Source organism: Pestalotiopsis fici (genome assembly GCF_000516985.1).
Source record: "Pestalotiopsis fici W106-1 unplaced genomic scaffold PFICI_Scf_2, whole genome shotgun sequence".
NCBI lineage: Eukaryota > Fungi > Ascomycota > Sordariomycetes > Amphisphaeriales > Sporocadaceae > Pestalotiopsis > Pestalotiopsis fici.
Window position 1 is genome coordinate 1,383,319 of NW_006917092.1, and position 27,577 is coordinate 1,410,895.

General features: G+C 50.7%; 9 protein-coding genes across 9 annotated transcripts; 4 read left to right on the forward strand and 5 right to left on the reverse strand.

Moving 5' to 3' along the window:
• Positions 1-1,203: 1,203 nt before the first annotated feature.
• Positions 1,204-2,537, reverse strand: PFICI_02608 (uncharacterized protein; the record flags this gene model as incomplete). The annotated part of the gene is made up of 3 exons (XM_007831189.1): positions 1,204-1,463; positions 1,530-2,058; positions 2,127-2,537. 3 exons carry the CDS (start codon positions 2,535-2,537, stop codon positions 1,204-1,206), a joined length of 1,200 nt encoding a protein of 399 aa, XP_007829380.1.
• A 1,389-nt stretch (positions 2,538-3,926) lies between these two features.
• Positions 3,927-4,322, reverse strand: PFICI_02609 (uncharacterized protein; the record flags this gene model as incomplete). Its single annotated transcript, XM_007831190.1, has 2 exons — positions 3,927-4,069; positions 4,175-4,322. 2 exons carry the CDS (start codon positions 4,320-4,322, stop codon positions 3,927-3,929), a joined length of 291 nt encoding a protein of 96 aa, XP_007829381.1.
• A 920-nt stretch (positions 4,323-5,242) lies between these two features.
• PFICI_02610 (uncharacterized protein) lies at positions 5,243-9,538 on the reverse strand (the record flags this gene model as incomplete). The annotated part of the gene is made up of 4 exons (XM_007831191.1): positions 5,243-6,645; positions 6,698-7,485; positions 7,540-9,217; positions 9,298-9,538. The coding sequence occupies 4 exons, from the start codon at positions 9,536-9,538 to the stop codon at positions 5,243-5,245; spliced, it is 4,110 nt and encodes a 1,369-aa protein (XP_007829382.1).
• Positions 9,539-11,451: 1,913 nt separating this feature from the next.
• Positions 11,452-12,429, forward strand: PFICI_02611 (uncharacterized protein; the record flags this gene model as incomplete). The annotated part of the gene is made up of 1 exon (XM_007831192.1): positions 11,452-12,429. One exon carries the CDS (start codon positions 11,452-11,454, stop codon positions 12,427-12,429), a length of 978 nt encoding a protein of 325 aa, XP_007829383.1.
• A 3,182-nt stretch (positions 12,430-15,611) lies between these two features.
• PFICI_02612 (uncharacterized protein) lies at positions 15,612-18,667 on the forward strand (the record flags this gene model as incomplete). The annotated part of the gene is made up of 4 exons (XM_007831193.1): positions 15,612-15,779; positions 15,896-16,648; positions 16,700-17,780; positions 17,832-18,667. 4 exons carry the CDS (start codon positions 15,612-15,614, stop codon positions 18,665-18,667), a joined length of 2,838 nt encoding a protein of 945 aa, XP_007829384.1.
• Positions 18,668-19,705: 1,038 nt separating this feature from the next.
• Positions 19,706-21,241, reverse strand: PFICI_02613 (Mitochondrial import inner membrane translocase subunit TIM50; the record flags this gene model as incomplete). The annotated part of the gene is made up of 1 exon (XM_007831194.1): positions 19,706-21,241. One exon carries the CDS (start codon positions 21,239-21,241, stop codon positions 19,706-19,708), a length of 1,536 nt encoding a protein of 511 aa, XP_007829385.1.
• Positions 21,242-22,404: 1,163 nt separating this feature from the next.
• Positions 22,405-23,379, forward strand: PFICI_02614 (uncharacterized protein; the record flags this gene model as incomplete). The annotated part of the gene is made up of 1 exon (XM_007831195.1): positions 22,405-23,379. One exon carries the CDS (start codon positions 22,405-22,407, stop codon positions 23,377-23,379), a length of 975 nt encoding a protein of 324 aa, XP_007829386.1.
• Positions 23,380-23,723: 344 nt separating this feature from the next.
• On the reverse strand, positions 23,724-25,110 carry PFICI_02615 (uncharacterized protein; the record flags this gene model as incomplete). The annotated part of the gene is made up of 3 exons (XM_007831196.1): positions 23,724-24,797; positions 24,854-24,954; positions 25,008-25,110. 3 exons carry the CDS (start codon positions 25,108-25,110, stop codon positions 23,724-23,726), a joined length of 1,278 nt encoding a protein of 425 aa, XP_007829387.1.
• A 684-nt stretch (positions 25,111-25,794) lies between these two features.
• Positions 25,795-27,356, forward strand: PFICI_02616 (uncharacterized protein; the record flags this gene model as incomplete). The annotated part of the gene is made up of 2 exons (XM_007831197.1): positions 25,795-25,953; positions 26,037-27,356. The coding sequence occupies 2 exons, from the start codon at positions 25,795-25,797 to the stop codon at positions 27,354-27,356; spliced, it is 1,479 nt and encodes a 492-aa protein (XP_007829388.1).
• Positions 27,357-27,577: the final 221 nt, after the last annotated feature.

Genomic DNA, 27,577 nt, shown 5'->3' on the forward strand with positions numbered 1-27,577 from the left:
AATAAATCATTCACCATATCGGAGTTCGCCAGCGCCTCTGCCGATGGTGGTTTTGGGGCAGATTTAGCCACGGAGACGCCCTGCCGAAGGATTTACTGGGGCCTAGCACTATTCCGTACACTAGAAAGCTAGAAAGGTAGAAAAACGCACTTGCATCTGATCTTTTATCCAGGCAAGATTCATGTCATAGTCTAAGCGGTCCTCTTCACGAGTAAGGAATGTCTATATTGTACACTAGAATTTTATCGCCGCGCCGTCTGGTTTTCTTGGCACCTTTTTGACCGGACCGTCGTCTCTTTTCTTCTCTCTCTGTTCTCGACCTGCCAGGCTTTGCTTGCATCCGGGCAAAAGTCACTCTAAACCCCCCCATCAGTACATAACGTGCGGCGTGCGGATAATGGGGCTTGACCTAGCTGATTCGATAGTCTCTAGCCTCACTGGAAATGATCTTCGCACACTATCGTGATCAGCTATTGCGGCACTTGCGAATAACCGGTACCGACGTGCCCAACGCATTTCAACAGTCAACATGTTAGTGCCCCCAAGTTGATACTAGTTTGTGTACGGAGTCCGGATACTGCACGATCCGCCGTGTGCAAAGCAAACCCATCAAGTGGTAGTTGATCGCGGCCGTGGGCTTTGGTGGGCTTTGACTCTATGTTGATCGCACAGACTGATGACCATGCCTGAATTATTGCTTGTCAGCCCTATAGAACGTACTTTGGATTCAAGCCAAGTCTTGTTTTTTAAGCCTCACAGAGCACATGTTGCCTCAATAGCTGGATAAAGACGAAAAAGAAAGTCATGGCGACCCTGCTGTGGCCCCAGTGTGGTCAGTGAGAGAGAGAGAAAAAAGCCATGCGAGAAAAGATCTACAGTCTCGTCCCCCGGTTTCTCGCCCACATCAGGCATTGCCGATCGCCCTTCACAATCAGCTCAGACCAGGTCATGTGGTAGTAATGATACCTCAGCATCGCAAGCGAAAACGGAGAACAGGAAAGAATCGTCGTCCTTTTTTATTAATTGAACAAGACGGCTATTTGGCTATATGTTGACTATCGAAAATAGTAGGGCTGAACGTTTAACGAACCGGCTTCCAAGAACAGAAAAGCGTGTAAAACAAGAAAAGATCCTACCCCGGATCCCCCAAAACATTTTTACCTGCCAATCTTCAATATGGTACTTCTGCCGAGACAGCTTTTCCTAATAGAGTTGATCATATGTGTAGCACAACGGTCCTTGCTGTATGTGCATAATGTCCCCAATCCTAACTTCCACTGGACTGGTGACGCCGAGCCGGATGATCGAATCGATGGTATAGTTGCCTCCTTCCTTATTGTGATAATCTTGGGTAAATAGAGGACCAGAAATGTCGTCTACGCGAACATCAAGGTCCCGAGTCTCCCAGGACCACCAAGCACGGTCGAGATTGGAGTGGTGAAGAAAAAAGATGGGATCCAACGCTGGATGCAATCAGTGTCTGCCTCATACCCTTTGCTTTCTCAAATGTTGCGCCCATATAAACTTACGAGAAGCCCACATGTCGCTCATTGTCGCATATTCACCGCCAATAGCCCAATGGCCGCCCGCGTGGTACGAGAACTCGGTCTTGTTCCCATAGAGGCCGAAGTTTGGGAACTTCATCGCGGTGTTCACGAGGTTCAGGTCGGTCGTGTTCCACATGTACGCGTATCCTAGATCGCGGGTGACACAATGTCGTCCCATCTTCTTGAGGTTATCCCGCGGGCCCAGCTCCGACGACAAGCCGGAAAAGGGGCCATCGACGAGGCAGCCGCCGCCCGTTCGATTGGCCGCCAATAATTTTGGCCGAGAAGCGAGGAGCATCGTCGGCGCTGGCGTCAGCTGGTTCGTCGGCACGTACTCTCCATTGCCGCCAAAGCCTCGGACGGTATCAAAAATGGGAGAGCCCAGGAATTTCTGCTCGCTGGTCGTGTCGAGTGTCCAGTCCCAGTACGGTAGCCCTCCCTGGAACCCGCACGACTGAAGCTCTTTCTCAAAGTGAAACAAGAACCATCTATGCCAAGGATAAAAGGCTCCCTGATAGGGTTGTTGTCAGATCCTGTGCCTTCATAACAGCGATGACTTGACCCAGTTGATGCTCTTACCACATAGTGCGCATTCCAGACACTGAATATGTGTGCTGCCACGAAATCTTCATAGCGGTTACTTGCAGCTGGGACGACGGGGTACTCCTCTGCTGGTTTTTCTAGCATGCACTTTAATGCGGCAATATAGGAGTCTTGTTGATTTGCCGACATTCTGCGCCTATCAATGAATTTGGTAAATATCAGAAACATGACTTGGTTGGAAAAGTTGATGTACCATTCTGTGCGCACCAAAGGGTCCCGGCAGGACTCGTTTGCGCGTGCTTCAAGCAGGCGAGAGGACTGAGTATGCGAGACGGACAAGGCGGCCACCACTGTGCTCCGAAGCAGCAAAGGAGCAACTCCATTCAGAAACAGCAGGTGGACGATGACATTGCATACCAATGCGGCAAGCGATTGGAGGGACAACATTGCGAGGCGATATAAGGAGATGAGAAGATCCTGACAACTCATTGGGGCAACTCTGGGAGTCTGTTCTTTTGTAATCTTCCCGCCAAGCGCAACAATGCTGCCCCTTTCGTCCATGTCCTCCGTCCAAGGCATGCGTGGGAAACCGTGACACAACACGGATCTAGCGGTGAGTTTAATCTAATCGAGTATTCTAGTTGCAGGAAAGCGGCCCGCGAAGAGAGGGCCCGGTTACCCGGATCTCGAGGTCGTCCTGTGGGAAGTTGCGAGGCCTGTCGGTCGGACATGACGTTCTCCCCGGGGAGGCCCTCCAATGGACCTTTTGCAAGGGCAACGTTGGACGATTCGGCTGCAGGATCGGGAAGGCGAAAGAAAGAGGACGTGACGTGTCGTACAACATGGTTTACTCGGCTTCGTGCAGCTCGTGAGACGCAGCAACATCGGGATTGGATTCAGTGATTTCCATATATCGCTGCAGATAACCTTGGTTCTTTTCGTTGACTATACTTGCGTGGCATATCATGCACTGAGACTGCGTGGCCAACACATTCTATTACTGCCATCATCCATGACGCTTCCTGACCAAAGTCCAAATACTCTCTGTCAGTCTATCGACATGTCGGTACACTATAAACCGCGTATGTTTATCGATAATTGACGATAGACTTGATGACTTTAGTTCTTGAAGTCCTCATAGTGTCTTATAGATTTCGTACCATGAGGCTAAAGCAGTTTTCCATGGGCTCGCAAAAGAAATAAAGTACACGAGACAGAGCCAATCCAGTAGTCCATACCGCCTTTTTTCGGCAGCGTTTGAAATCGAAAGACTGCTCTTTCTGAAATTGAGTCATCTGAGACGACGACGAGGTTACTTTAATGACTCGAAGACAAGTAAAAATAACTTGCTTGGAACGTCAGAAGCGAGTCTTGCGTGACGTCCATGCACCCTGTGATTCAATGTAGCATGTATAACGAGGCCCTCTGGTTCTTGACCAATATACGAGGCTGTAATGACCTCCCCGGCAATGTAGCTTGTGTATTTAGATGTTCATCTTGTTACTCATTGTAAACATTAGTATACCTACCGCAAAGAGTCATGACTGCACGCTATCAACGCATGAAATACTATTCAAAGTGAAAAGATCAATGTACTTGTGTTGTAGACTTGGCAAGCGTGATGCGTTACAAGCGTGTAGTTTTCTACTTCCGATCAATATATACACTCTTCTAATGTGGAGGATAGTAGCTCAGTGAAGGAACAGTACAGAGATGAAAGTGTATCACGATGAATTGGTAATTGATAGTGTGTAAAGTTAATTATTCATTCATCGAATCACTCGCTATTATACAATGGCAACACGTCTAGCCTCGGCCACGATGCGTTGTGATAATTTAGTAGGCGCCCTGGCTGCGTCCCGAGTCGGTGGGAAGACCCTCCTCGTCACCAGGCTCTTGATAGCTACCCTCTGGCTTCGCGTGGCGCGTACGCTCGTTGATGATATTATCTTTATTGATCGCTTCCTTGTCGTCTCGTTCTAACAAATAGGATTAGTATCGTTGTCATTGAACATGTTTACATGTATTATTGTTTAAGGAGATTTTGATGTGACCATTGTGGGAGGGAAGCAGTAACCACATACCTAGCTGTTCGTCGCTATCGGCGGTTCTGGAGTCAACTGGGTCCTCAATCTTGGTCTCATCGGAGACGACGCCAAGGGCCTCGTTCTTGTGGCCCGGACGAGAGACGTAGGAGTTGTCGCTGGGGACTTCGTTTTCGTAGGAAGACATAATGAGGTATATTTTGGAGAAACAGAAATTTGGATCAACTTGCGAAGAGGTTTTTGGTTGTTTGTGTACAGATGGTAATTTGCATTGAGAAGACAAAAGTAATGCGAGTGACAGGAAATGCTTCCAGTTTATATCATCGAGTCATGATTATATCGTTTTTATCTGTCTGCCGCATTATAGTATGATACGCCTCGAGTCCAGCCATTCATTCTTTGATTCTCATTCCATTCATGAACACATTTCGTCACTCCTTTCCAGCCAATCGAAACGTTGCACCGTCATTGCTTTGTTGGATCAAGTCGCGTTCTCTTGCACGCGTAAAGAGGTTTTCAATAATTGCATGACGCCTCGACCGCCGTTCCATGACGTCTTCTTGAATCATTACCAAAAAGCTGGCGTGCTTTTTCCCCAGGACGAGCGGGTATGTCAAAGGAGAACGGTCCGGCGCTTAAGGCTAGCCAAGTCAGAAAACGTTAAATAAGCGACTACTGCAACTGTATGATCCCGTCAGCGATCCGGTAACCGTATAGTCTCATCATGACGGCCGAATCGGGCGATTTGCCAGATAATCCGTCGATTTTGTTCCTGCAGTCATTTATGCAAGTTTGTCTGCGATACTTTAGGAGGCTGGATTGTGTTTGCTTTTTCCTTTCAGTGCACGGCTCTAGTCAAGCCTAGATCATAGACGATCAACAGGTCAACGAGAGCGCTAAGAGCTTCACTTAGGTCATTGATTCGAGCTCGGACTGTTTCTGAGGCTCTTGATCCAAGGAAAGGACCAATAGCTCCGTAAAGTCAATGTAGTGTTGTACTGTTACTTTGTGTATTGGTGCTATGGGATCATACTTGGTACTGCTGTTCACGTGTTCAAATTGTATTTGATGGTTCTTTCAGGGTATATCGTAAATCATGTCGCCAACTCATGTTCTTGGTGTTGAGGTTGTACCCGAGCCGGATCCCGAACTCTCACCGGCCTTACCCGTGGCTCTCATGCTCTCCTCAATTGCCCTCTTGAGTTCCTCATCATCGTCATCATGATTCGAGGAATCTTTGCCCTTCCCCTTTGGTTGGAATTGAGCTTCTGCCAGACTTTGTTTCTTGACATATTCCATGACTATATCTTCCTCAGTCTTGCTGGCTTTGGCTCGTGCGAGCTCTTCTTGATGCTCCTTTTCTGATGCCTCCAGTGCTCGTCTGAACTCTTCCTCGTCTTCGGCACCAGGAGCTGCTTGTGTCTCGGTTGCCTGCGACGCTTCTATCGCCTTCTTGAGCTCTTCGTCATCGTCGTCGTGGCCATTATGCCCTTGCTTGAGACGAGCAGCATGCTCTGCTTCCGATGCCTCGATAGCTTTGCGGAGTTCCCCATCGTCGTGAGTAGTAGTTGCGACATTATCTGTCTGAGAACGCTGAAGCGCTTGTCGGAAGTCGTCGTCGTCGTCATCAGCGCCCCGTCCAAGAACACCTTGTACTTGCTGCGACTTCCTGTGGTCCTCTGCAATGCTGAGCTGCACAGCCTGCTCAATCAATGCCTGGTACTCCTCATCTGTGATATCATCAAAATCATCAGGTGAGAACGGCACTTGTCCCTTCAATTCTGAGGGAAATCCATAGTGCGATGTGTTTGATGAATTCCTTTCAGATCCGACATCTGAAGATTGACTTCGTGGTTCAGTTGACTGGTTCGAAACCGTTGATTTCAGTGACACCGTAGATCTTCGACGGAGTTCTCGAACACTGGATCGAATGGCCTGCTCGATTCTCGCATCTTCAACTGCATCTCCACTAGACGTTTCACGAACCGCAGTTTGGATCGCCTGTTCGAACTCGGGGTCTTGTGCATCTTCCCTGCTTGCGAGCCGAGCAGCGGTGACATCCTCGGTAACATGAGCCCCTGAAGCTAAGCCGACAGCGGCAGCGGCTTGTCTGCGCACCCAAGCCTTTTTCTGGTCTTGAAGGCGTTTCCGTTCGTCAAAAGACAGGTTTCTTGTGTGGCGCCATCCAGTTTTCGGAGCTTCAGTAGGAATAGCCAAACTATTCGCAGAAGAAGCTCCTTCAGCAGCAGTCGGGAACGGGCGTCGAGGAGATGAATCTCGCCCCTTGCCCTTCTCTTTCTGCCTCCACGTATAATAAGATTTCAGCGAGTCACGAGTCGCGAGCCAGCGCTTCTCAATATCGTCTCTTTCCGCATATGTTGAGTTTTCGTAGTCTTCTTTACCTTGGGCGATACGCGATGCGACAATATAGTTCTCAGCGCTCTGGGCGAATAGACTCCGGATTTCTGCGTGGATACCAGCCATTGCATAGGCTGGAACAGACCAGGCTCCTGCCAGCTTTGTCAGTATCGGCCATTAAACTCTGTTCAGCAGTAAACTTACCGGCTGCTGGCTTCAGTATAAGCCCTCCAATGCCTTTGCCAAATCCTTTCAGGAAACCCATGCCGCCCTCCTTCTGTGCTCCACGAATAGGTTGTGTGACCAGACCCGAGATTCCATCGTACAGACCAAGTCCAAACTCTTTCCCTGCAACCTTCAAGCCGGTCTCAAAACTAGTGACCTTCTCGGGTCTGCGGACTGTCTCATCATTGTACAACTTTGGCGCATTTCTGAATCCTCTTGCAAGGCCCATGCAAAAGTTCATTGGGGATTTTACGCCGGTAGTGACAATATTTGAAATACTCTTCCCGGCACCAAGTGCCCTCTCCAAGTTGTCATTCATGCTTGGGGTCTCAGATGGCTCTCGCTTTGGATTCGCTGGACGCTCCGCCGCAGCGTTGGACTTTGCAGAAACTGCAGAAGCAGCCGAGATAGACGGCACCAAACTGGTCGTGCTCTCATTCGCAGGTCCAGGTGAAGCCACTAACTTTCGGTCGATATGCGGGTCAGGTGTCCCAGGAGTACCAGGCGTACCAGGAGTAACGGCTGCCGCATCGCTCGAATCCTTCTCGGACGGCAAATCAGTTTGGGATGCCGCAGCACTAGAAGATTTGCCAGCAATGTCAGATGTTCCTTGGCTCTTTTTCGGTCCCACGGCTGCTTTGAATACGTCCCGCGGGAAATCGGCTACAGCCATTCCAATGCTGCCAATATCTCCGAGAAGAGCAGATGTGACGGCCGAGACAGGATCCCAGGGCTCTTCTTCCGTATTGTACTCCCTTGATCGAAATCTAGTATATGATTAGAAGGTACAATTCAAGCAATTGAAGTCTTTTCATGCTTACAGCTTTAGGTCAGAGTACTGAATGAAACCACTTTCAACGAGTGCGGCAGCAGCAAGAGCACTTAACCGAACCTTTGATCTTCGCACACGCCATACAGCTACGCGGCTGGGAGCAACAGCACAGCGAATTTCGTCAACATTCAGATGTTGGTGGAAGCTCTGACCTCCCACGTCTGATCCCTTTTCCTCTCTGATCTTTTCACCTAGTTCTCTTGCTCTTTCCAGTGTTTCTGGTTTCAGCGCAGTCTTAATTGCCTCGGCGAGATTTTCAGCGCTGAGATTCTTGTAGGGGATAGGCTCCGGTCCGGCACCCGCCTTGGCCACCATGGCACCCCAGAACGGTTGGTCGCCAAAGAAGGGCACGACAATCGTCGGTTTTCCGGCATTGATTCCAGCTGCCGTGGTACCAGCACCTCCATGATGACATACCGCCGACACATGTTGGAAGAGCCAGTCGTGAGGACAATTGCCGAGCATGAAAACTCCATCAGGAATGCCCATGGAATCCGCTCCAAGCCCGCCCCATCCTTTGGATACGAGGGCTCGAACGCCAGTGGATGCGACTGCGTCAAATATTTTCTTAGTCAGACCATCAGGGTCGTCAACCACGATCGAGCCAAAGCCAATGTACACCGGAGGCGGTCCAGCCTCTAGGAAGGCAGCAAGCTCAGGCTCAGGTGAGTAATTGGATGCCAAATTGAGAAAGTAGAATCCAGCAATGTCAATATGATTGCCCCAATCGTTTGGCTTGGGAATCAAGGCCGGAGACCAACAATAAGTGTAGGGGATCCGAAGACGAGTGAGCACTCCGGGGGCCCAAATGAGAGAGAGGGGGTCCAAATCGAGTATCTTGGTGCGGAAGCGATTGATGACATCGCCCAAACCCTGCCATGTCATCATCTCCACCAGAGCATATGAGACATAGTTTGTCGTCACGGGATCAGTGTTTGACGATTGAATATTGGCCAGAGGTTGTGGGAAGGCTCTCGTTGGCGACCATGGCATGGTGAACATGAGATGAAGCGGGATCCCCAACTTCTCGGCAACATGAATGTGGGCAAAGCTGGGCGGGTTCGCAATAATGGCGTCTGCAACAAAAGGCTTATGCACCGGATCCATGAACATGGTCTCTGTGTCGTTGGAGGCATTCTGTCTGCGTTCAAGTCGTGGTGCAGGGCCCAAGCCATCGCCAGCCTCAATGCATGATCTCCAGCAGCCCCAGACGATCTGTTCAATCCCCTTGCGGCGTTTAGTGACTTCGCCATTCTTGACCGCATCAAAGCCTGGCATAAGTCCCGGATTCTTCACCATGAAAGCCATGAGCTCAGCTGGATCACCCCCGATACTGAAGAATTCCAATCCATTTTCCTCGACGAAATTCTTAAACGTGGGGTGCGTCGCAACTCGAACCCGATGGCCATAGGTATTTTTGAGCACTTGGCCCAGCGAGACAAAGGGTTGCACATCTCCACGCGATCCTACAATCTGTATCACGACGTTCAACTTGGGAGGTGGCGTTTGGCCTGGTTGACCACCCAGGCTGGGGGGGATATATGCGGGAGGAAGAGGCTCTACGGCAAGCTTGGCATCTTGAGTGAGCTGGTTTCGTAGAGTTGGTGCGATGATATCGGCCAGTTGCCTGCTCGTTTGATTGATGTTGATGTTGACTCGGCCATCGTCTTTGTGGCACCACGAAAATTAGCAGTTGCTATGACTAGCTGGGCAGGGACACCCAGGAGAAAGATCCCTTGCAACTCACCCGTGATGGTAGCGCCGGCGTCGAATCCAGCTTGATGTAGAGAAAGACGATCGTGGACCTCGCTGTAGGCTGGCGGGACTTCCTCTTCAGCTCCTAGCTCTGGCAGGTCTGGAAGTGCCGTTCCTGCTTGGAAGCCATCGGATACGGCAATCGAGAGGGTATCATCGTAGTCCGGTAGCTGTTCGGTTTCGTGGGCGCTTCCACTGCTCGCCTGGGCCCTCTTTGACTCTAGGACCGACATGGCGGCGAGTGCGCTTTACTGGGAGTGAGAAGCTCCAGGACTGTTCTGCACTGGAGGCGATGATCCGTGTATAGCAGAGTGTTGCGGGACGTGGGCGACTACTGTATTTCTCTCTCTCGTCGGAGTATCGAGAGTAGAGGTATTGCGCAGGATCTCACATGAAGTGCTTGTTGGTAGCACAAATTGACATGGGTGGAACTGCGATATGGTGATGTGGGAAAATGCAGAAGGAGCTATATTTAGGAAGGATTCTGGTCTTTCTGGAGACAGAATACCGATCCAGTATAGAGCTGTTTTGTTTTGCAGTGTTTCGTGATGGGGTAGGCAATGGAGGGGCGCTTAAGCTTGCTTCCCTGCTTGCTGTGAATACTCAAGGGATCTTATGGTGGGCGATGCTAGAATGACGTGGGGTCCAGAATGGCCCAGCTCCGGCTCTTTGTTGGAGGTGGGAGGATCCGTGTCTAACGCAAAGTGGAAAAGGGCGATTGCGACACGGAGACCCAGCTGAATGATTACTACAACAGTATTGTGTACATACTCTGTGAATCGACATTGACAAGAGAACCCTTTACCCTTGCAAATCAACGACTGATTGGCTCCCTCTACGCCTATCTCTCGTTTGACCCAAGCTTCGCCACAGTCTCCAATGCATCAAGCAAGCAGAAAACACTGATGCCTTGAAATACCCAGATTTCATATGGCCTATGACGAAGGCCATGGTGGCTTGACTCCAGATAGCGGCACTCCTCTAGTGAGCCAATCATGGCGGGGTCGTGGCCACGATTGGCTAGCTCAAAGGCCCTTGGCCATTTACCTGTTCGTCAAACTCCAGGGACAAGTAGTACAGCCAGACAGCACCAGAATATCTTGTGGGCGATGCACTTATCGTCTGGCTTGGCTGATTTAATGAACCTTCGCACCAGGCACCTGAATTCTTTGAATGCGATCCGGTCTTGATTCCAAAGTTCCGCATCGGCAGCGGACACTACAAATAATATCCGATTCAAGGCCATCAGGTTGGGCAATCACGCTGGTAATGAAACCATAACTTGAAGTTGCAAGGTAATACTCTTCTGCCCAAACATACTCCGTACACCAGATAGGTAGCTGTGCCGTGAGTTGAAAACGTCTGATCATAGGCCATGCTAAAGCCTATCTATCTATTCTGCACCAGTCTGACCTTTGATGAGCTGTGCGAGCGCCTTCCACGAGGGATCGGGTTCATGTCTGTATCTGAGGAGATCCCTTGTCATTTCTCCGACTTGGCGCTTTCCAGGTTGCCTCTACTGTGTGGCCTGACTGGCTTAACTGCGCAACCATCCCAAATAGCATCGGCATGAACAAAGATGAAGAGATCAATAGCGGCCGCAGTACAGAATGTTTACTTAGTTAAAACAATGTTGTTCACAAATTCCGGCAAAGTAACGGCGGAATTTGGCTTATTTCCGCCGTCCATTCTCTGCCAAGACGATTGTCTGTACTCCAGTCTTATTGTCCAATCATCAGCGTCGGCGTTACCATCGGCGAAGGTGTAGGCCAACATTCTTTAGTCAACGGTGATTCGACAAACGACTTATGCATCTGGCTCACATGCATCTCCGGCTAACCTAGACTGGAGAGTATTCACTCAAGGTCTGTATTATTTCCAAATGCTCAAACATCACGGCCGGGCTGTACCTGGCAAGAAGAGGAGTTATCTTGCTATACCCGAAATCCGTTATGCAAAGATGGCATCCTCTGAATATATAAAGGCGAGGGAATCTGTCGAATTGGAGCCCACGAGAGAAGGCACAAACAAGACAAAGCATCAACACTACTTATCAAAAGAAGCATCATCCCCGACTCTCCACTTCACTAGAACAACTACGAACACTTGACACTTGAGTCACGATATTCAAAACAACAAGCTCAATATGTCTTCATTCGGCAACAAAACAACCAGCGAAGAGGTCGTTGAGGCATTCTCCTCCAGAATTCAAGGCCGTACCTTTCTCATCACTGGCACAAGTGCCAATGGTCTTGGAGCTACAGCAGCAATCGCTCTTGCCCGAGCTGGACCTGAGCACATCATCCTCGTGGGACGCTCCAAGGCAAAGGTCGACCCCGTGATCGAGGAGATCGCGGCAGCCAATCCCAACGTCAAGGCCACCTTTGTGCAGTGCGAGCTGTCAGACTTTGACTCGGTCAGGAAGGCCGGCGCCGAGATTCTCGAAAACAAGGACATTACCAAGATTGATGTGATCCTCAACAATGCGGGCGTTATGGCGGTAAAAGAGTACACAAAGGACAAGCAGGGGTACGAGCTACAGCTCTCCTCGAACCATCTTGGCCACTTTCTCCTAACGAGCATCATCTTCCCAAAGGTTCTTGCTGCCGGCGCCGGATCTCGCATCGTCAATGTCACCAGCCGGGGCCACCGCGTTGGTCCGTTCCGCTTTGACGACTACAACTTCTCCAACGGCAAAGAGTACGAGCCCTGGACTGCATATGGCCAGAGCAAGACGGCCAACATTCTCTTCTCGGTAGAGCTGGCCCGCCGGCTGGCCGACAAGGGCATCAAGGCCTTTGCCGTACACCCCGGAGGCATCTTGACCACCGGCCTAGCGACTCATCTGGACATCGAGTCGCTTGGTGATATCCCAGCAATTGCGAAGCGCAATAATGGGTGGGATTCATTCCCCCCGCTCGACCCAGCTACATTCAAGACTGCATCAGGAGGAGCCGCGACTGAGCTTGCTGCCGTTCTGGACCCTGCTTTTGACGGAAAGAGCGGCGCGTATGTCAAAGATTGCCAGATCTCGGAGGCGCTGGACTATGCCACAGACGCCCAAAACGCCCAACGACTATGGCGTTTGAGCGAAGAGCTTGTTGGTCAGAAATTTGACATCTAGGTCGGACTGGAATGCGTAGATTAGGTGGAAATGACAATTTTAGCAGTAAAGTAACAAGAGAGGTCCAATATTATATGCTGCCATCAGATCACATTGAGACTGGTCCAATGTGCGCCTTCGTGCCTCTGATCCTCTCAAGCTTCGTCTTGTGAAAGTATCGTGCGGCCAAGGATCTGAAATTTCTGCGAGTATAAGTGGAAGATGGATAGTATGACACCCACATACGGCGTGCCCGAAGAGGAGTCGAGTGAGAAGTCAGCTTTGTGAGACGAGAGACCTTGAATGTGATTAGAATTTCCGTCAAAGCTGCACAAAAGCGGCTTGTTAAGGCGGCAAAGAATCTCGTCCGCATTGCCTGATTGCATACTGCAAAAGGTTGGAATAGACTCAAGCGTGACATGGTTGCTTGACCACCATCTGATCTGTTGATGAATACAGGTACAGGTATACATCATTTGATCATGCGGGGCGCCACTATGGCTCACCTCATCAACTTACAGATAAAGGTAGTACTACTTATGATAATGCACATTGCAAACAACTCCAAGGGGTAGCCACGAACCAATACTGACTCCAGCGAGGCGTCGTCTAAGGCAAGCCCCCTGACACCAAGACTGCTGCCACGAAGCCGTAGATTCCGGGGCAGGCTGGCGGGCTGGAAATCTGGCGATCATCGATCTCCTGTCTCCTTTTCTGAAGACGGCCCGGACCCGACCGAGGCGGGCGCACATTCTTGCATCACGCTCTGCCAACATGAATAATTTACCGTTTCTGCTACAATGCCAACGTTTCTCCAGGCGTCTTCATAGTTTGTTCTACGAGAGTCTCGAACTCGTGATAACATTTTGCTTAAAATCCAGTTATGCAAACTCTGTTGCATTGTGCAGTGACTTCAACCTACAAACAACGCACTTCATGCCGTTATTGAAAGATTATGCCATGTGCACTCAAACAAGGTGGAAGTTGTGTAGTAAATAATTGCTTACATACATCAAGTAATGTACACACACCATGTGAGGCTTAAAAACGGAGCTGCGCCGATGATCAATTGACTATGGAAATTTATGAACCGGCGGGACCATCACATCGGCCCGTATTTTAATGTACATGAATAAGAACCATGCGGGTCATACTATGCGGGGCTACTACCGTAAGCGCAAAGAGCCTGGATTTCATTTTTCTTTCCATTTGGCTGCCAAGATTCGCAAGTATGGGCGATCAAGTGTTTCCGGTGTAGTCATTTGGCACCATAATCGTGTCACAACGGTTGGAGGTAAGGATATAGATACCCGTGGGACTTGTCTGCTTTCTACAGCTCCAGCCTTTGCTGACAGTCCGTGGCTCTTTGTCCTCAAGTTTGTTGCATATATAAACACCACAATGCAAACCAGTAATAGCCTGGCTTGATAATTGACGGCTTTGCCTGAGAGGGTTACTCAAAAGACACTGCCAATATCGCAAGAGACTCCAAGACGGCTCTACAGAGTACAGTTTGGCTATTATATGATTGCCACGGAGTGCAAAACACCGGCTTTCACTTAAGTGGATTTGGAGCCCGCATCAAAATCTATCTGACTGAAGCAATTCCTTTTGAACCTTTCTGACCTAGACAGTAGTCTAGATAACCATCAAAAAGTAGCAGAAATAAACATGGTGCCAAGGAATTAGACAAAGGTAACTCTTGATCTGTGGATATCTGCATGTTTCTCTGTGCCCAAGGCGATGATCCTCCCACCTTACCTTAGTGCTCGGCAATCGACATACATGGCAGCTGCGCGGCAGACAGACACTTTAAAGCTTGCCCGCCTACCTAAACCTTAAGGCAATCGTTTCCTTCTAGACTGGATCGCGGCAGACTTCTGCTGCATCATTAACTAAGGTAGGCAAGCCGCCGCCTGACAGGCAAAGGTAATCCAAATAAAGTGAACGACTATCAAGTATTTACTGTCGGCATCTTCCTCATCGCTGGTGCGCGTACAGCACCCGGGTCTTTTCTTGGAGATGGTGACCTCTGATCTTTACCCAGGCCAGCAAACAGCCTGCCAAGATCTTCTTTTTAGGTGGCTCGATGAGTAAGCTGGAACAAGTTCTGATCATCGAAGGCTCGCCTATGGCACAGTCCTGACCTGACCTGACTCGTCTCCTTCGATCGATCACCAGCTATTTTGAGGACAAGCTGATTTGCGCCGTCCAGGGGGCGCGTCTTGCGTCTGACTCCTGCTGCATTGGATCGGTCCAATTCCAGCAACCGTCTTGCAAGTTTTGCTGCTTCGGCTCGATTTCAGCGCCGCGCCTTTGCTTGGGGGGCTCTGCTCCCCCTGTCCACCGCGGGCGGTGGAACCACATCGTATCGCGGGCGTTGCGCTTCCCTCTGGCTAAGGGCCGTTACGTGGATCTGGAGCTCCAGCCAGGGTCTCTCTGTGTCAGGTGCATTTTTTTGATCACTGTCTGTTTCCCCAACATTACCCAAAAAAGGGTCCAGGGGGGCCGCTGACCAAAACCAGAGAGGGAAGGGGTCAGAGAGAAGAGGGAAGGGACAAAAAAAAAAAAAAAAAAAGCCATCGCTCGAGAACGTGGCGTTGCTTTGCGAGGTGGAACAATTCGTCAATTGCCGTTCGTCTAATTCTCTTGCGTCTCGGTTGCAAATCAACTACCCTGTTTCTAGTATACTTGCAAGAGTGCTTCTTTTACCCTATTTGCAGGGGAAACGCAGTGGAAAATCGTAAGAGATCGATTATTGTTTCTTCTTTTCGATTACTACATACTACACGACCGGTACTATCACTTCTACGATATACATACCTTGTTATCCCACCTGGCACACCAGTCTCATAAACACGGCAAATTCCACCACCGCTCACTTACCAACCCGCCGACCGGCAAATACCGTCCACCCCCCCATCGCCCGCCAGTGCCTATCCATCCCCAAGTAGCAACCAGCTCGCCAAAACCGCCCTTGGGACTAAGCTTACCACGCCCGCGCTCTGCCCGGCAAGCTCCATTGCCTTGTCGCGTTGGGCCAACTGGAGCTGGGCGAGCTGAGTGAGTTCAGCGAGTGACTGGACGAGCCGTCGACGGCATTCGAAATAGCAGGGTTTGATTTGGTAATCACGCTGGGTCTGATCTTGGGGGGGCAACTCGCAGACGCGCGCGTTGGTAGGCAAATCCACCACCCACGAGACATGCCTCCAGGGCGGCCGCCCAAGAGGCCCGGAGAGTCTGAGATCGACGGCGCAGACGGCCAAGCTGCTGCAAAATGCAAGCTGCCCAGGCTGGATCGCGGCGGCACCCCGAACGACTTCTCCAGTGTTGTCAAGAGCAAGCTGTCGTCCTACACTAGGACCGGTCAAGTAAGTACCATCAAGAGTCGCATTGTGCTACTTGACTGTTTGCAGCGCGCATCCAATATTTGAATGCGCGCCTGCGCCCATTCCGACAACGCGTGGCTGACTTGACACTCCTCTAGGCATGTGATCGTTGCAAGGTTCGCAAAATCCGGTGCGATGCTCTACCAGAAGGATGCTCCCACTGCATCAACCAGAACCTCGAGTGCTATGTGACGGATCGAGTAACAGGCCGGACCGAGCGACGAGGGTACATGCAAGAGCTCGAACGCGAGAAGACGGACATGCTTAACCACATTCGCGATCTCGAAAAGTTACTGGATACAAAGGGCATCGAAGTAAAACCATATGCAAGGCCTGCCTTTCCTCAAAACCCTGGCTACCCTGCGACGGTGGCTTACGATGCGAGAGGCAATCCCATACAAGACGCATCCGCTGATGACGGTCTAGAGAATTGGACACAGATGGGACCGTCGTTATGGATAAAAAACCACAAACCCGGGTCACACTTCTCGCATGCTGCTAGGACCTTGTTTGGATCCAAGTCTACTACGGCCGATGTTCATCTAGGGGTATCCGGAGACCAAGCTCCGCTCAGCTCCATCAAGGGAACCAAACTGTCAATACTTGGCAGCACGATTGATTTAGGACTCTTTGAGGCCCCGGACATGGACGAGCCAGCACCAGGCGTTCAGGCCAAGTCGCCATTGTACAACAAGTCAGTTCAGGCCTTCCTGCAATCGTGTACAAATGTAAACCCACAACTGCACGTCGATTATCCGCCTAGAGCAGATGCTTTCACGTACGCCGAGTGGTATTTCCTCATGTTGTATCCCTTTATCCCCGTGTTGCACAAGCCAACATTCATGAACATAGTAAGTTTGGCATTCGCTTTTCTGCTTGAAATACTCAACTTACAATGCTAGCTCACTCGCCTGTACGATGACCCTAACTTCAAGCCCACTGTCGCCGAGGCTGTCATGGTCCATATGGTATTTGCCTCGATATACTTGCAATATGGGCTTCGAAATCGCGAGAATCCTGAGCAAAAGACCAAGCTGAACGATCTCTCCAACAAGCACTATCATTTCGCCCTGTGCAAGTTCTTTGACCTGTCCACCTCCAAAACGTTCGAGGACCTACAAGCCTTGACCATGATTGCTGTTCACACAAGAGCATTCCCAAAGCCAGACTGTAGCTCAATGGTGACGTGGACATGCCAAGGCATGGCCATTGAGCTCGGATTGCATCGCGCCATGAAGAAACCCGGAGAAGGCACCAACCTGGAAAACGAGATGCGCAAGCGCGTCTTCTGGGCTCTCGTCACAATGGGTGTTACTCTTCACGGACGAAAAGGGAAGCCCATGCCGATACGGCTGGATGAGATTGACGTAGACTTTCCAGAAATGATCCCGGATGAGCTGCTCACCAAGGATGGAGTTGACACATCCAGAACTGGGAAATGCCTCTATGAGATCGGAGTAGAAGGTTTTCGGGCGGCATCCATCTACTTGGATATGTATGCTACCATCTACTGCACGAAAAGAGATCCCACCATTTACCCTGCAATCATTGAGGAGCTGGAAGCCCGAATCACCGCCTGGTGGGATAACCTACCGGACTCCTTGAAGCCGGCTTCAACTTCCAGCGACATGGAGGGCCACAACGAAATGTTCGCGCTCTACGCAGAATATATATTTCACGAGTTTAGGCTGTGTCTCCGGCACCCGTCCGTGGCTCTTACGAGTGATCCAAAGTTGATGGCAGAAAACAGTAAAGTGTGCGAGAAGGCGGCCAAGGACATGTTGACCATTGCTTACAAGCTATACAAACTGAAATCTCAAGATTCAACATGGTACTCATTGTCCGAGTACATTGCGGCCATGTTTACTTCTCTTGCAGCGGTTTGGGAGAGGAGGCACGAGACGGACGCGGCGGAAGTTGCTGTTTTACGTCAGGATATGGACACTTGGCTGATCATCTTGGCCGATTCATGCGAACTAATGGGTGAGTTGAATGCACATATTCCTGCACACGGGATTTTGAAGCTAACTGTAGCAGGATGCGGCTTGACATTACGGAACGCTGTAGCGTCCATCGTGGACCGCACAGTCGCATGGATCGAACATGATCGACAGGGCAAGATTAACGGATCTTTGCCTCAGGTTACTCAAGAGATGCTAAAACAATCGCCACAGCAGCAACAACAAGGCTATACCGGCGTGCCTGCTGGCTCGTCGGCTATCCCTGCTAACCATCCAAATCCGCCAAGCGACCCAGCATTGAATGCCGGAGAAACACCAAATCCTGGCATGGCACGCAACAATTACTACCCGGACTCGGCTGCTGAAGCCTCCTCCTACCCCCCACTGCCATACAGCGACCCATCTACCCACGAACCAAGTAGCCTGCCATATACTGCCGAGGATCCTTATCTGTACTCTCAGACTGGGCAAGTGCCGACGTCGCAAGTGCAGGGACAAACACAAGCACAAGCACAAGCGCAAGCTCAGGCTCAAGCTCAAGCTCAAGTACAACAGACGCAAACTCAAATCAGTGACCACAATCCACTGAGTACCTTTGCCGCTCAAGCAACCTCCCTGCAACAACCCTCGGGTGACATGATGTGGAGGCAAGGCACACCGGGAGGTAATACATGGCAAGACTGGACAGCTGCCGTCGTTGACAACCAAGACCATTACAGTGCAAATGCACTCATGTCTCTTGGCGCCGGGCCGAGGTCAAATAATGTCAATGATGCGACGTCGAGTGGAACAAGCTTGGGCCTGGGTGTGGGAGGCATCAATGGTCAAAATGTTCCCACGACAGCCAATAGCACCCAGTGGCCGCTCTTATTGTTTCATGATGGCACTGGCAGTATGGGAGGTGCCTGATATACCGGAAAAAGAAAAAGAAAAAAGAAAGAAAGAAACAAAGTCGACTTCGCCAATCATAGAAGATACCCCAAAATTGCTCTTGAGCGCGCTTGTCTCCTTTCCCCTTTCCATCCTCGCAGGGATATGAGCTGTGTCAGATCACGGCCTCAGGGAAACTACATAGATCCAGCAAGCAACAATTGTACATATTAAACATCCGAGACAAGGGCAATCAGCCAAGATGGCAGCATTGGTTGGCGTCATGTTCACCACATGAACGTTTGCGGGCGCTATCATGGTGTGATTTGATTTCTGTACAGGTGAACTATCACCTGCGGACAACCCCGTCGCTCGACAAACCTAGTATTAATATACCTCAAAATGGTTCAAAATTTTCACACCAGGGTTGAAGTGATTGTGTACAATGAATGCAATGAGATGAATGTTTGTGAGAGAGATGCATTCATTGTATCTTATAGATCATGCTGTTTGTCCACTTCTTCAACTAATATACATCATTAAAAACTTATTTTGTGTTGTCGTGCTCTTGGTCAGACAGAGTAGACCGCTATCAAAACATACCGCCGCCGGAAACCTCCCCAAAAAGAAATCGAGGAGGGCTCTTTGTACTTTATCGACGATTGCCGGCCTATGTTACAAAAAAAAGACAAGAACGTGGCAAATTTCTCTGTAGCCCACTTCTAATGCACCTGGCCAGAAAATGACGATGAGTAGAGTAGAGGGGCCTCCATGGCCCACGACCTGGAAGCACATCCGGCCAAAAATAACCATCTATATGGAGCAGTTACGCCAGCTGCGCCTTTTTCTTGGACATGGGAGAAGTCTCAATCCCCGCCCTTTCACATTATTCTTACATGCCGCCACCCTTTCTCTTACATGCTGACATACGTGATGGTTGTCATCCGATCATGATATGGTTGGCAACGAGATCTGACTGGTTTTGATCAAATTTTGATCGAATCTTGGAAATCGTGCGGAAAGATGCCGTAAAGTCGTTATCCAAGCAAAGTATTTTTTTTCAAGGAGCCGATTGTTTTAGTTCTTTCCAAACCAGCCAGTCAACGAGCCTTTCATGCTCTCCATGGCCTCGGCCTGGGCCTTCTCCTGTGCTTGTTGCTCCTCCTTGAGCCACTTCTCGCCGTTCTTGCGGATCTCTTCCTCCATCATCTCGTAGTTGCGCTGGCCACGCTCCCGGGCAATGTCTTGGAGCATCTTGCCCTGAGCGAAAGCCTCGCTGGGGCTTTGCTCGCCCTCGGCCGGGACCATCATGCTCAAGTTGCTAGGCTTGAGGCCGAGCATGCTGCCAAGAGCTCCAATGCCCGAGGTGTGCTTTCGCTTGTGTGCGTTGAACTGCTTCTCAAACTCGGCTCTGGCAATTGCCTCACGACGGGCAAATTCGACGGGGATGTTCTTGCCGTCGAAAGACTTGAGCACATCTCGGACATCCTTGTATTGCATGGTGTGGATGTACTCGAGGAAGGGAATCAATGCAACCAGGTCCTTGTCCTTCGGGTCGCCGGTCCACTTGGGAAGAACGATAGCGTTTTCGGGCTGGTTGCGAACGTGAGCAGCATTGCTGTCAATCATGATAACCTTGGATAGATCACGGTTGAGGTACGAAAGATCCTTGACAATCTCGCCGTCCTTGTACTTTGTGGCCTCGCGGAATAGAGGCCAGACGATGAAACGATATGGGTCGAGCTTGCGCACCAATGGCTCACCCATGGCGAAGGGGACGGTGGTGAACAGCACGAGCTCGTAGTATTGGCTGAGATAGTGGAGGAAGTAATCGGCGCCGGGTCGCTTGGCTATTCTCCAGCCATGCTCTCTCGTCCATTCACTGTGGATCAGCATGTCCTCCAAACTGATACAGAGTGTGTATGGGCGCTCAAACATGGGGTCGGGGTCAGGCAGAAGCTTTTCAAAAGCAGGCTCGTGGTAATAGCTGAGTGAATCGTTGAGGCGTGTACGAGCACGGGTCCACCACAAATTCGGCGACCAGCCGTTCGGGATATCTCGGTGCATTTCTGCCTCATCATCGTCCCAGTCACGACCAAGCCATGCAACGCTTCCAAGACCTAGAACCAGAGCGGACAGGTACATGCGGTTGGCCCATCTGTTTCGTCGCTTCTCAGTCGACGAGATATATGCGGAAGCAGGGAGTTCTCCCTTGTGTCGACCGCCACCCTCGGCTTCGAGCTCCTCCAAGTCGGCGAGCGCGCTCTTGTTCGTAGCTCCCTCCCTTTCGTACTCGAGAGTTGAGGGAATACCCTGTGTTAGGTCAGGAAGTTTGAAGGGCTTTTGGGGCTCCTCAGGCGTCTCGGGTATTTGGGATTCCTCGCTCTTGGATGAAGGCGAAGACTCGGACTCTGAAGACTGGGGTTGAGACTTTGGTTGCGAGGCGGAGGGCGCCTGCTTTGGTGAATCGGATGGCTTCTTGGTGTTTTGTGCCATGCCACGTAATTGCACGGCAGAGACTGGTAAAGAGACATTTTGGGCTCGGATTGATCGAGTTGCAGCTCTGCTCAAGACAGGCGATTGCGCCGCGCGCATAAAGGTCCTGGCAAGCATTTTGGGTTAAAAAATTGATGCACCCTGCTGATTAAACGAATTCCACGCCGTATAGATCTGAATTGAAAATCTGAGTCCGGGCGAGGGAGCTGGCAGATAATGGGCTGATGCGGCTCTCGTGCGTACGGCTGAGCAAATGCTTCCTTCCAGAGCTCGCGATTGGAAGCTCCCAGATTCGATTTTGTTCCGGTCGAGTTTTTTCCGACCGCCGACAGAGATGCGACTGGGAGCCGCTAGCGCTTCTGGTACGTCACTGGTGCATGGATTGGACATCGGATGGTTCACTATTCTTATCGATAGTAGCTATAGCCTGTGCCTGCTAACTGCTGGAAAGGTCAAATTCTCAGCTGTTCCATAGTTGCCTCTAGTGGACAATGGACCTCGCATACACTGGAGCTTTGTCTAGTAGCAACTTGTTTCGCCACAAAAGACCCTTCAACTTTCCTTTATTGCCCCTCAATGGATGCCCGCCCCTCTTTCAGTGAGCAACTGAGTCGCTTGCTACAATGTCTGAGCCGTCACTTGACCAGTCGCCCACCATTAGCAATCATCTTACCCCGGACTTTACTGGACTGGGCCGCCGAATTGAAAGTAATTAATGGACGGTTTACTGGCACAAACTTTACCGGTCTTTCCGTAGTACAAAGCCAATCTATCCCCCATTGTTTCCCTCCAGTCATCACATCGTCTCATCGGTCTGTCGTGTGGTCTCCTTCCCCTCTTGATCATAACAATTTCCAACTCTCCCTCCGAAGTACTACCTCGTTGTGATTTGATTGCAACGTTCTTTTCAATTTCAAGCAGTCAGCGACTTTGCAGGTCCGCGTTTGTTCGTCTCTTCTACGTTGTAAAGCACCCTCGGAATTCTGGATATGGCAGCAATGAGTGCTGCTTTCTAAGAGGGTGGCAGTCGCTCGCTGAAATATCACGATGGCACCACCCTCGGTACGCCTCGTCATATTTGAATACTAAATTGAAGCAACGATTATTATACAGAACAACTGCGACCTGATCAATTTTGCTTAAAATACAGCCAAAAGGCCTGTGATCAGTACACAAACAAAAAGCACACCACTGCGACTGTCTTTTACTGCAGTCGCCACTACAAGTAACCACTTGTCATGCCATATCACTTGACTATCGCCGACAGAGATACAGGCAAAATGCGACGTCGAGCGACGGGAGGAAGGGCCCCGCGACCCATCATCACAGCGCCCAGCACAGCTTCAAGTTCCGCTGTTCCATCGGGTAACACCTCAGACGCCGAATCCGCCATGATTGACTCCATCGCCTCGCTTACCAGCAACATCGCATCCCTTACTGTCGATATACCGCTATCGAACAAACCAAAGAAGAAGAAGGCACCACCTTTTCGCTTCTTTGATCTGCCGTCAGAGTTACGCCTGAGGGTATTCGATTTTCACTTTGCAAACGTTGGCGATGTTCTCGATCTTGACCATGACAACTACCAGCGCATCCACAAGAAGCTCATCATCTTCAAGACCTGTCGGCAGATGTATCGAGAGGCCAGCTACGCCTTCTACAGTACGCATGCCGTTCGAATCTTCCCCATTTGGGGCAAGTTTTTCAAGTCCAAGAAGCCACTGCTTGCGCGCATGTCTGCGAACCAGCGATCCAGCCTGACTACTCTCGAACTCCGACTTGGCCCAGGTTGGAACCGACCTCCGCGTGGCTGGGTTGTCAACGAGGCACTTGGTCTGAAAGGCTGCGTCAACGTACATCGTATCAAGGTATTCGTGGAATGCGACCCCAGCAATGACATCTTCAAGGGATTCCGTCGTTCAGACGGATTTTACGAAAAGTTCTCTCAGGATATCTTGGAAGCTATATTGCACGAGATGCCATGGTGCAGGCTTGTCGAATTCGATGCGAATCCCAGTGTGAGAAAGAACGGTGCCATGATGAAGGGACTACTAGATACGACCAGCAAGATGGACTGTAAACTCGCCTGGGGACCCGAGAAGGGCTGGGATGACGGAGAGGAGATTATTCCTCCTGAACCTATTCCCAATAATGAGCCCATCGGCATAGCCGCCATCGTGGACGGCCGCATGATTCCGGCAAACACGGGGTTAAATCCGAACTACGACCCCAATATCATAACGTTTACCTCATAACGCACTGCGCTTGTTCTGATGCACGAGAACGGCTTGTGTCGTTTTGTTTCGGTATTGAAAGTGACGTACAGGGAACTTTTTATAGAAACGATGCGATCAAGGACGCTCGCTTCGTTGTTTATGCTATTTTTCACATTGGAAAGACTTCACGGTCATTAGGGACTCGGCGAGGAAGCCATAGTGCCTTGCTGAATTATGTACAAAGTAGCAAGACAGATGCTCTCTTTAGTTGAAAATGAGTACAACTCCTTTGGCATATGCTTGATGAGCCCTTTTCTACATTACTACCGATATCAATAGCCGCTCGCGATCCCGATCCATTCGGTCATGCTGTGAATTCATCACTATTGCACACCTAGAGCAGCTAGGGCTGCTTTCAGTTCTCGAACTGCAGTAGGCACGTCCTCAAAGTTGAGGGCAGAAATAGCCCACTTGGCATGTTTTTGTGCCTGCGCTTGCGCCATATCATCGACATTGTACACAACATTCATCGGTGGTGGTAGCTGCGGTGTCTGAGCTGCGGGCACGGGTTGAGGAGCAGGTGCAGTGAATGTTGGTATGACAGGCTGCTGGGCTGGGGGCGGCTGATAAAAGGATGCAGGAGGCGGTGACTGCATCGCTGGCTGGGTAGGAGGTGGTGGCTGTTGTGGTGGCTGGAAGGGTGTCGACAGATCTGACGGTGTTGGGCGGTAGAAACCCTGGGGCGTATCCGGGAGATTCGGCGCGCTTTGGTCTGTTGGGCTCTGGTTCGATGGCGCCGTAGCCGGAGGGCTGGGTATGCTCACGTCTGGATCACCCAGAGCAGCAGGTGCTGAAGGCAGCTGTAGAGGCGGATCATCGTCGGCTGCTGCCGGCGCTGAAGGAAAGTATCCCTCGGGAGTGGGTTGTGTAATGGGTGATACTTGTTCAGGAGCCGGCGCTGTACCATGGGGTGGTGATGTCGGTGCCGAGACGGGCCCAGCCGAGTATGCAGAGCTCCCAGCTGCCGCGGCGTTGGGATTCAAATAACCCTTTCCTTCCTCGTCTGTCGCATCTTCTACTGTGGCAGCCTTGGGTGCCTGACCGGCCATGATTGCTTGTAGCTCGGGGTCGTCCTCATCAACTTTCTCTTCCTCCTCAATCTGCGGGTTGGACTCGTTGGGGTCTTTGCCCTCCTTGATCGCGCGCAGTATCCGTGCCGCGTTCCACTTGGCGAACTTGATCTTCTTTTCAATCTCGACTCCCGGCGCCCCCCAGATATTGATCAGTTGCAGAAATGTAGCAGCAGCTTCAAAGGTAACTGCCGTCTGTTGAGTGACCTTGTTGGCTTTGAGGGGTCGCATTGCGCGGTCGAGTGTCTCCTGCGCAAATTGCTCGACGTATGCGCGGCCCTCATTATCGTCAAGTATAGCCGTGTTGCCTTGGTTGTTTGCTTTCATCTTTGGAACGGATATCGGTAAGTTATTCCAGTTGTGGGAGAGACTTTGTTACGTACCTCCTCCAGCTGGTCCATCATTGCTGTTGTGAACTGAAGGCATTCCTCATCGGCGTTATGGAGTTGCTTTGCCAAGATCTGATTGACCACCCAGTAGTCGCCTAGAGTTCACGATGAGAAAGTATTCCAAATTGGTGTCGACCAGCATACTTACACCAGTAGGAAACGACTGGCTTTGCGGTTCGAAGCTGATTACCGCGCACCACGAACGGCGTGATGCCCGCCGCCTTGAGCTTTGCGGGGATACTGCTTGCCATGTTCCCGGGTTGTTTGTGGATGCTGCTCTTGTTGAGAAGGAATAGTGAATCGCGACTCGTCTGGGGCGCGATATGTCAGTTCGTTTGCGACCACGTGCACAAATGCCTAATTAAAGTAGAAGTGGCAGCAGGCAGATACTATCTGAGACGGAGGCGCATCTCGCAGGTTGACGTCGGTGCTGCCAGAGCTGTACCCTTGCGTTTCCTCCCCCCGCCATCAATGTCGGTCTCCACCCGAGCGGAACCGCGCCGAGAGACACTAGACCTGTTACAGATAGCTCTGGAGCTCGTGCCACAACTTGCCATTCAGCCACTGCCTCCATCATGCAATTGGCCAGATCTCGGGTGAACCGATGCAACAAGTCAACCGCCGCAGCAACTCCTCGTGCCATTTTCCACGCTGGCCTGATTTCCTAATTGAGCAAGAAGACAGGTCAACTTCCAAAGTGGCCATTTGCTTTCTTGGTCCGGGCTTTGAATTCGAGGATTTTCCGTCTATTTCTTTTCTTTTGTACTCGTCTGCCCGCTTCTGCGATTGTGTTGACTACAGAGTACAGTCACTGCTGCCAGTGAATGGCATAAGACAGCCGTCGTCTTCTTCCGACTCATTGACTGACACCAGTTTCGCTCTACTGCCACTTTAAACTCCACCCTTACCTTCATCTGCAATTCCGCACCGCCAGCATGTATACCTCTGGCCCCACCATTACCACGATCGCTCTGAGCTTACTGGCAGCTCTCCCCAACGTGCAAGCTGGTGGTTTATACACAAAGAACTCACCAGTGATCCAAGTCGATGCCAAGAACTATGATCGACTTGTAGCCAAGTCAAACTATACGTCGGTATGTGCCAAAGCGAGCAAATCATGGATTCGTCTAGCTCATGTACCTCTCAAGACTAGCTATCAACTAACTATTTGTCCTAGGTTGTGGAATTCTACGCCCCTTGGTGCGGTCACTGCCAAAACCTCAAGCCTGCATATGAAAAGGCTGCCAAGAATCTTGATGGTCTCGCCCGTGTCGCTGCCGTGAACTGCGACGAGGATGAGAACAAACCCTTGTGCGGACAGTTTGGTATTCAGGGATTCCCAACCCTCAAGATCGTCCGCCCGGGCAAGAAATACGGCAAGCCCGTGGTCGAAGACTACAACGGTCCACGATCTGCCAAGGAAATTGTCAGTGCCACTGTTGACAAGATCAACAACCATGTTAGAAAAGTCACGGACAAGGACGTCGAGGACTTCCTAAGCAAGAACAACGACACGGCCAAGGCAATTCTGTTCACGGAAAAGGGCACGACAAGCGCACTGCTCAAGAGCATTGCGATTGACTATTTGGATGTCATACAGGTTGCCCAGATCCGCAACAAGGAAAGCAAGGCCAACGAGATCTTTGGCATCGAGAACTACCCTTCTTTGGTTCTTTTGCCTGGTGGCGACAAGCCCTCTGTCCTTTACGATGGAGAATTGAAGAAGGAGGGAATGGTCAAGTTCCTTTCCCAAGTCGCTGAGCCAAACCCGGTCACTGGTGCTGAAAAGGCCAAGGTCAAGAAGGACAAGAAGGAGAAGCCAGCCAAGAAGGCCGAGCCCAAGAGTGAGGAGCCCGAGGCTGCCGAAGCTTCCACTGCTCCAAGCGAATCTACCCCAGAGGCCAAGCCTGCGACCAAGGAACCACTCGCTTTGACCGGTGTCATTGACAATGCAATTGAGCTGACCAAGGCTTGCTTGAATCCAAAGGCCGGTACATGTGTCCTGGCATTCGTGCCCAAGGAACATGGAGAAGATGCTGAGAAAGCTCTCGAGGGTCTGCGCGGGGTGGGCATCAAATACGACGGCCCTGTTGCTCGACGAGTATTCCCTTTCTACGAAGTTCAAACGGATGACGCCAATGTCGCTTCGATGCTTGAGAGTTTTCACCTCGAGAATAAGGTGGAGATTATTGCAATCAACGGCAAACGTGGATGGTGGAGACTGTACGAGGGCGACCACTCGCACGACAGCCTCATGGCTTGGATCGACGTTATTCGCCTAAACGAGGGTGGTAAGAGAAAGCTGCCTGAGATCAAGATTTTTGTTCAGGAGGAGAATGATCCAATCACTGAAGGAACCGTCGAGGTCAAGATTGAGGAAGAAGTCAAGGTTGAGGCTGGAGAGGCTGAGCCAGAGAGCACATCAACTTCATGGCAGGGCGCGGAGCCAACACCCGAGGCTACTGAAGCCGCCGAGCATGAGCGCGATGAACTATAGATGGCTTGCAATCAAGGAGTGGAGATATTTGCAAGTTGTGCAAATTTTTCTAGGCTTGATAGTAAAGGACAAAAACATCAGAAATGCTCTTATTGACCAAAATATTCGTCTGATCTCGTGACGCCAAACGCCTGACCCTTTTTGTCTAGAACCTAGTACCTGCCCAACGCCTTGCAAATGCTTTCCAGATCTAGGCTATGTACAGCTATTCCTGCATAGAT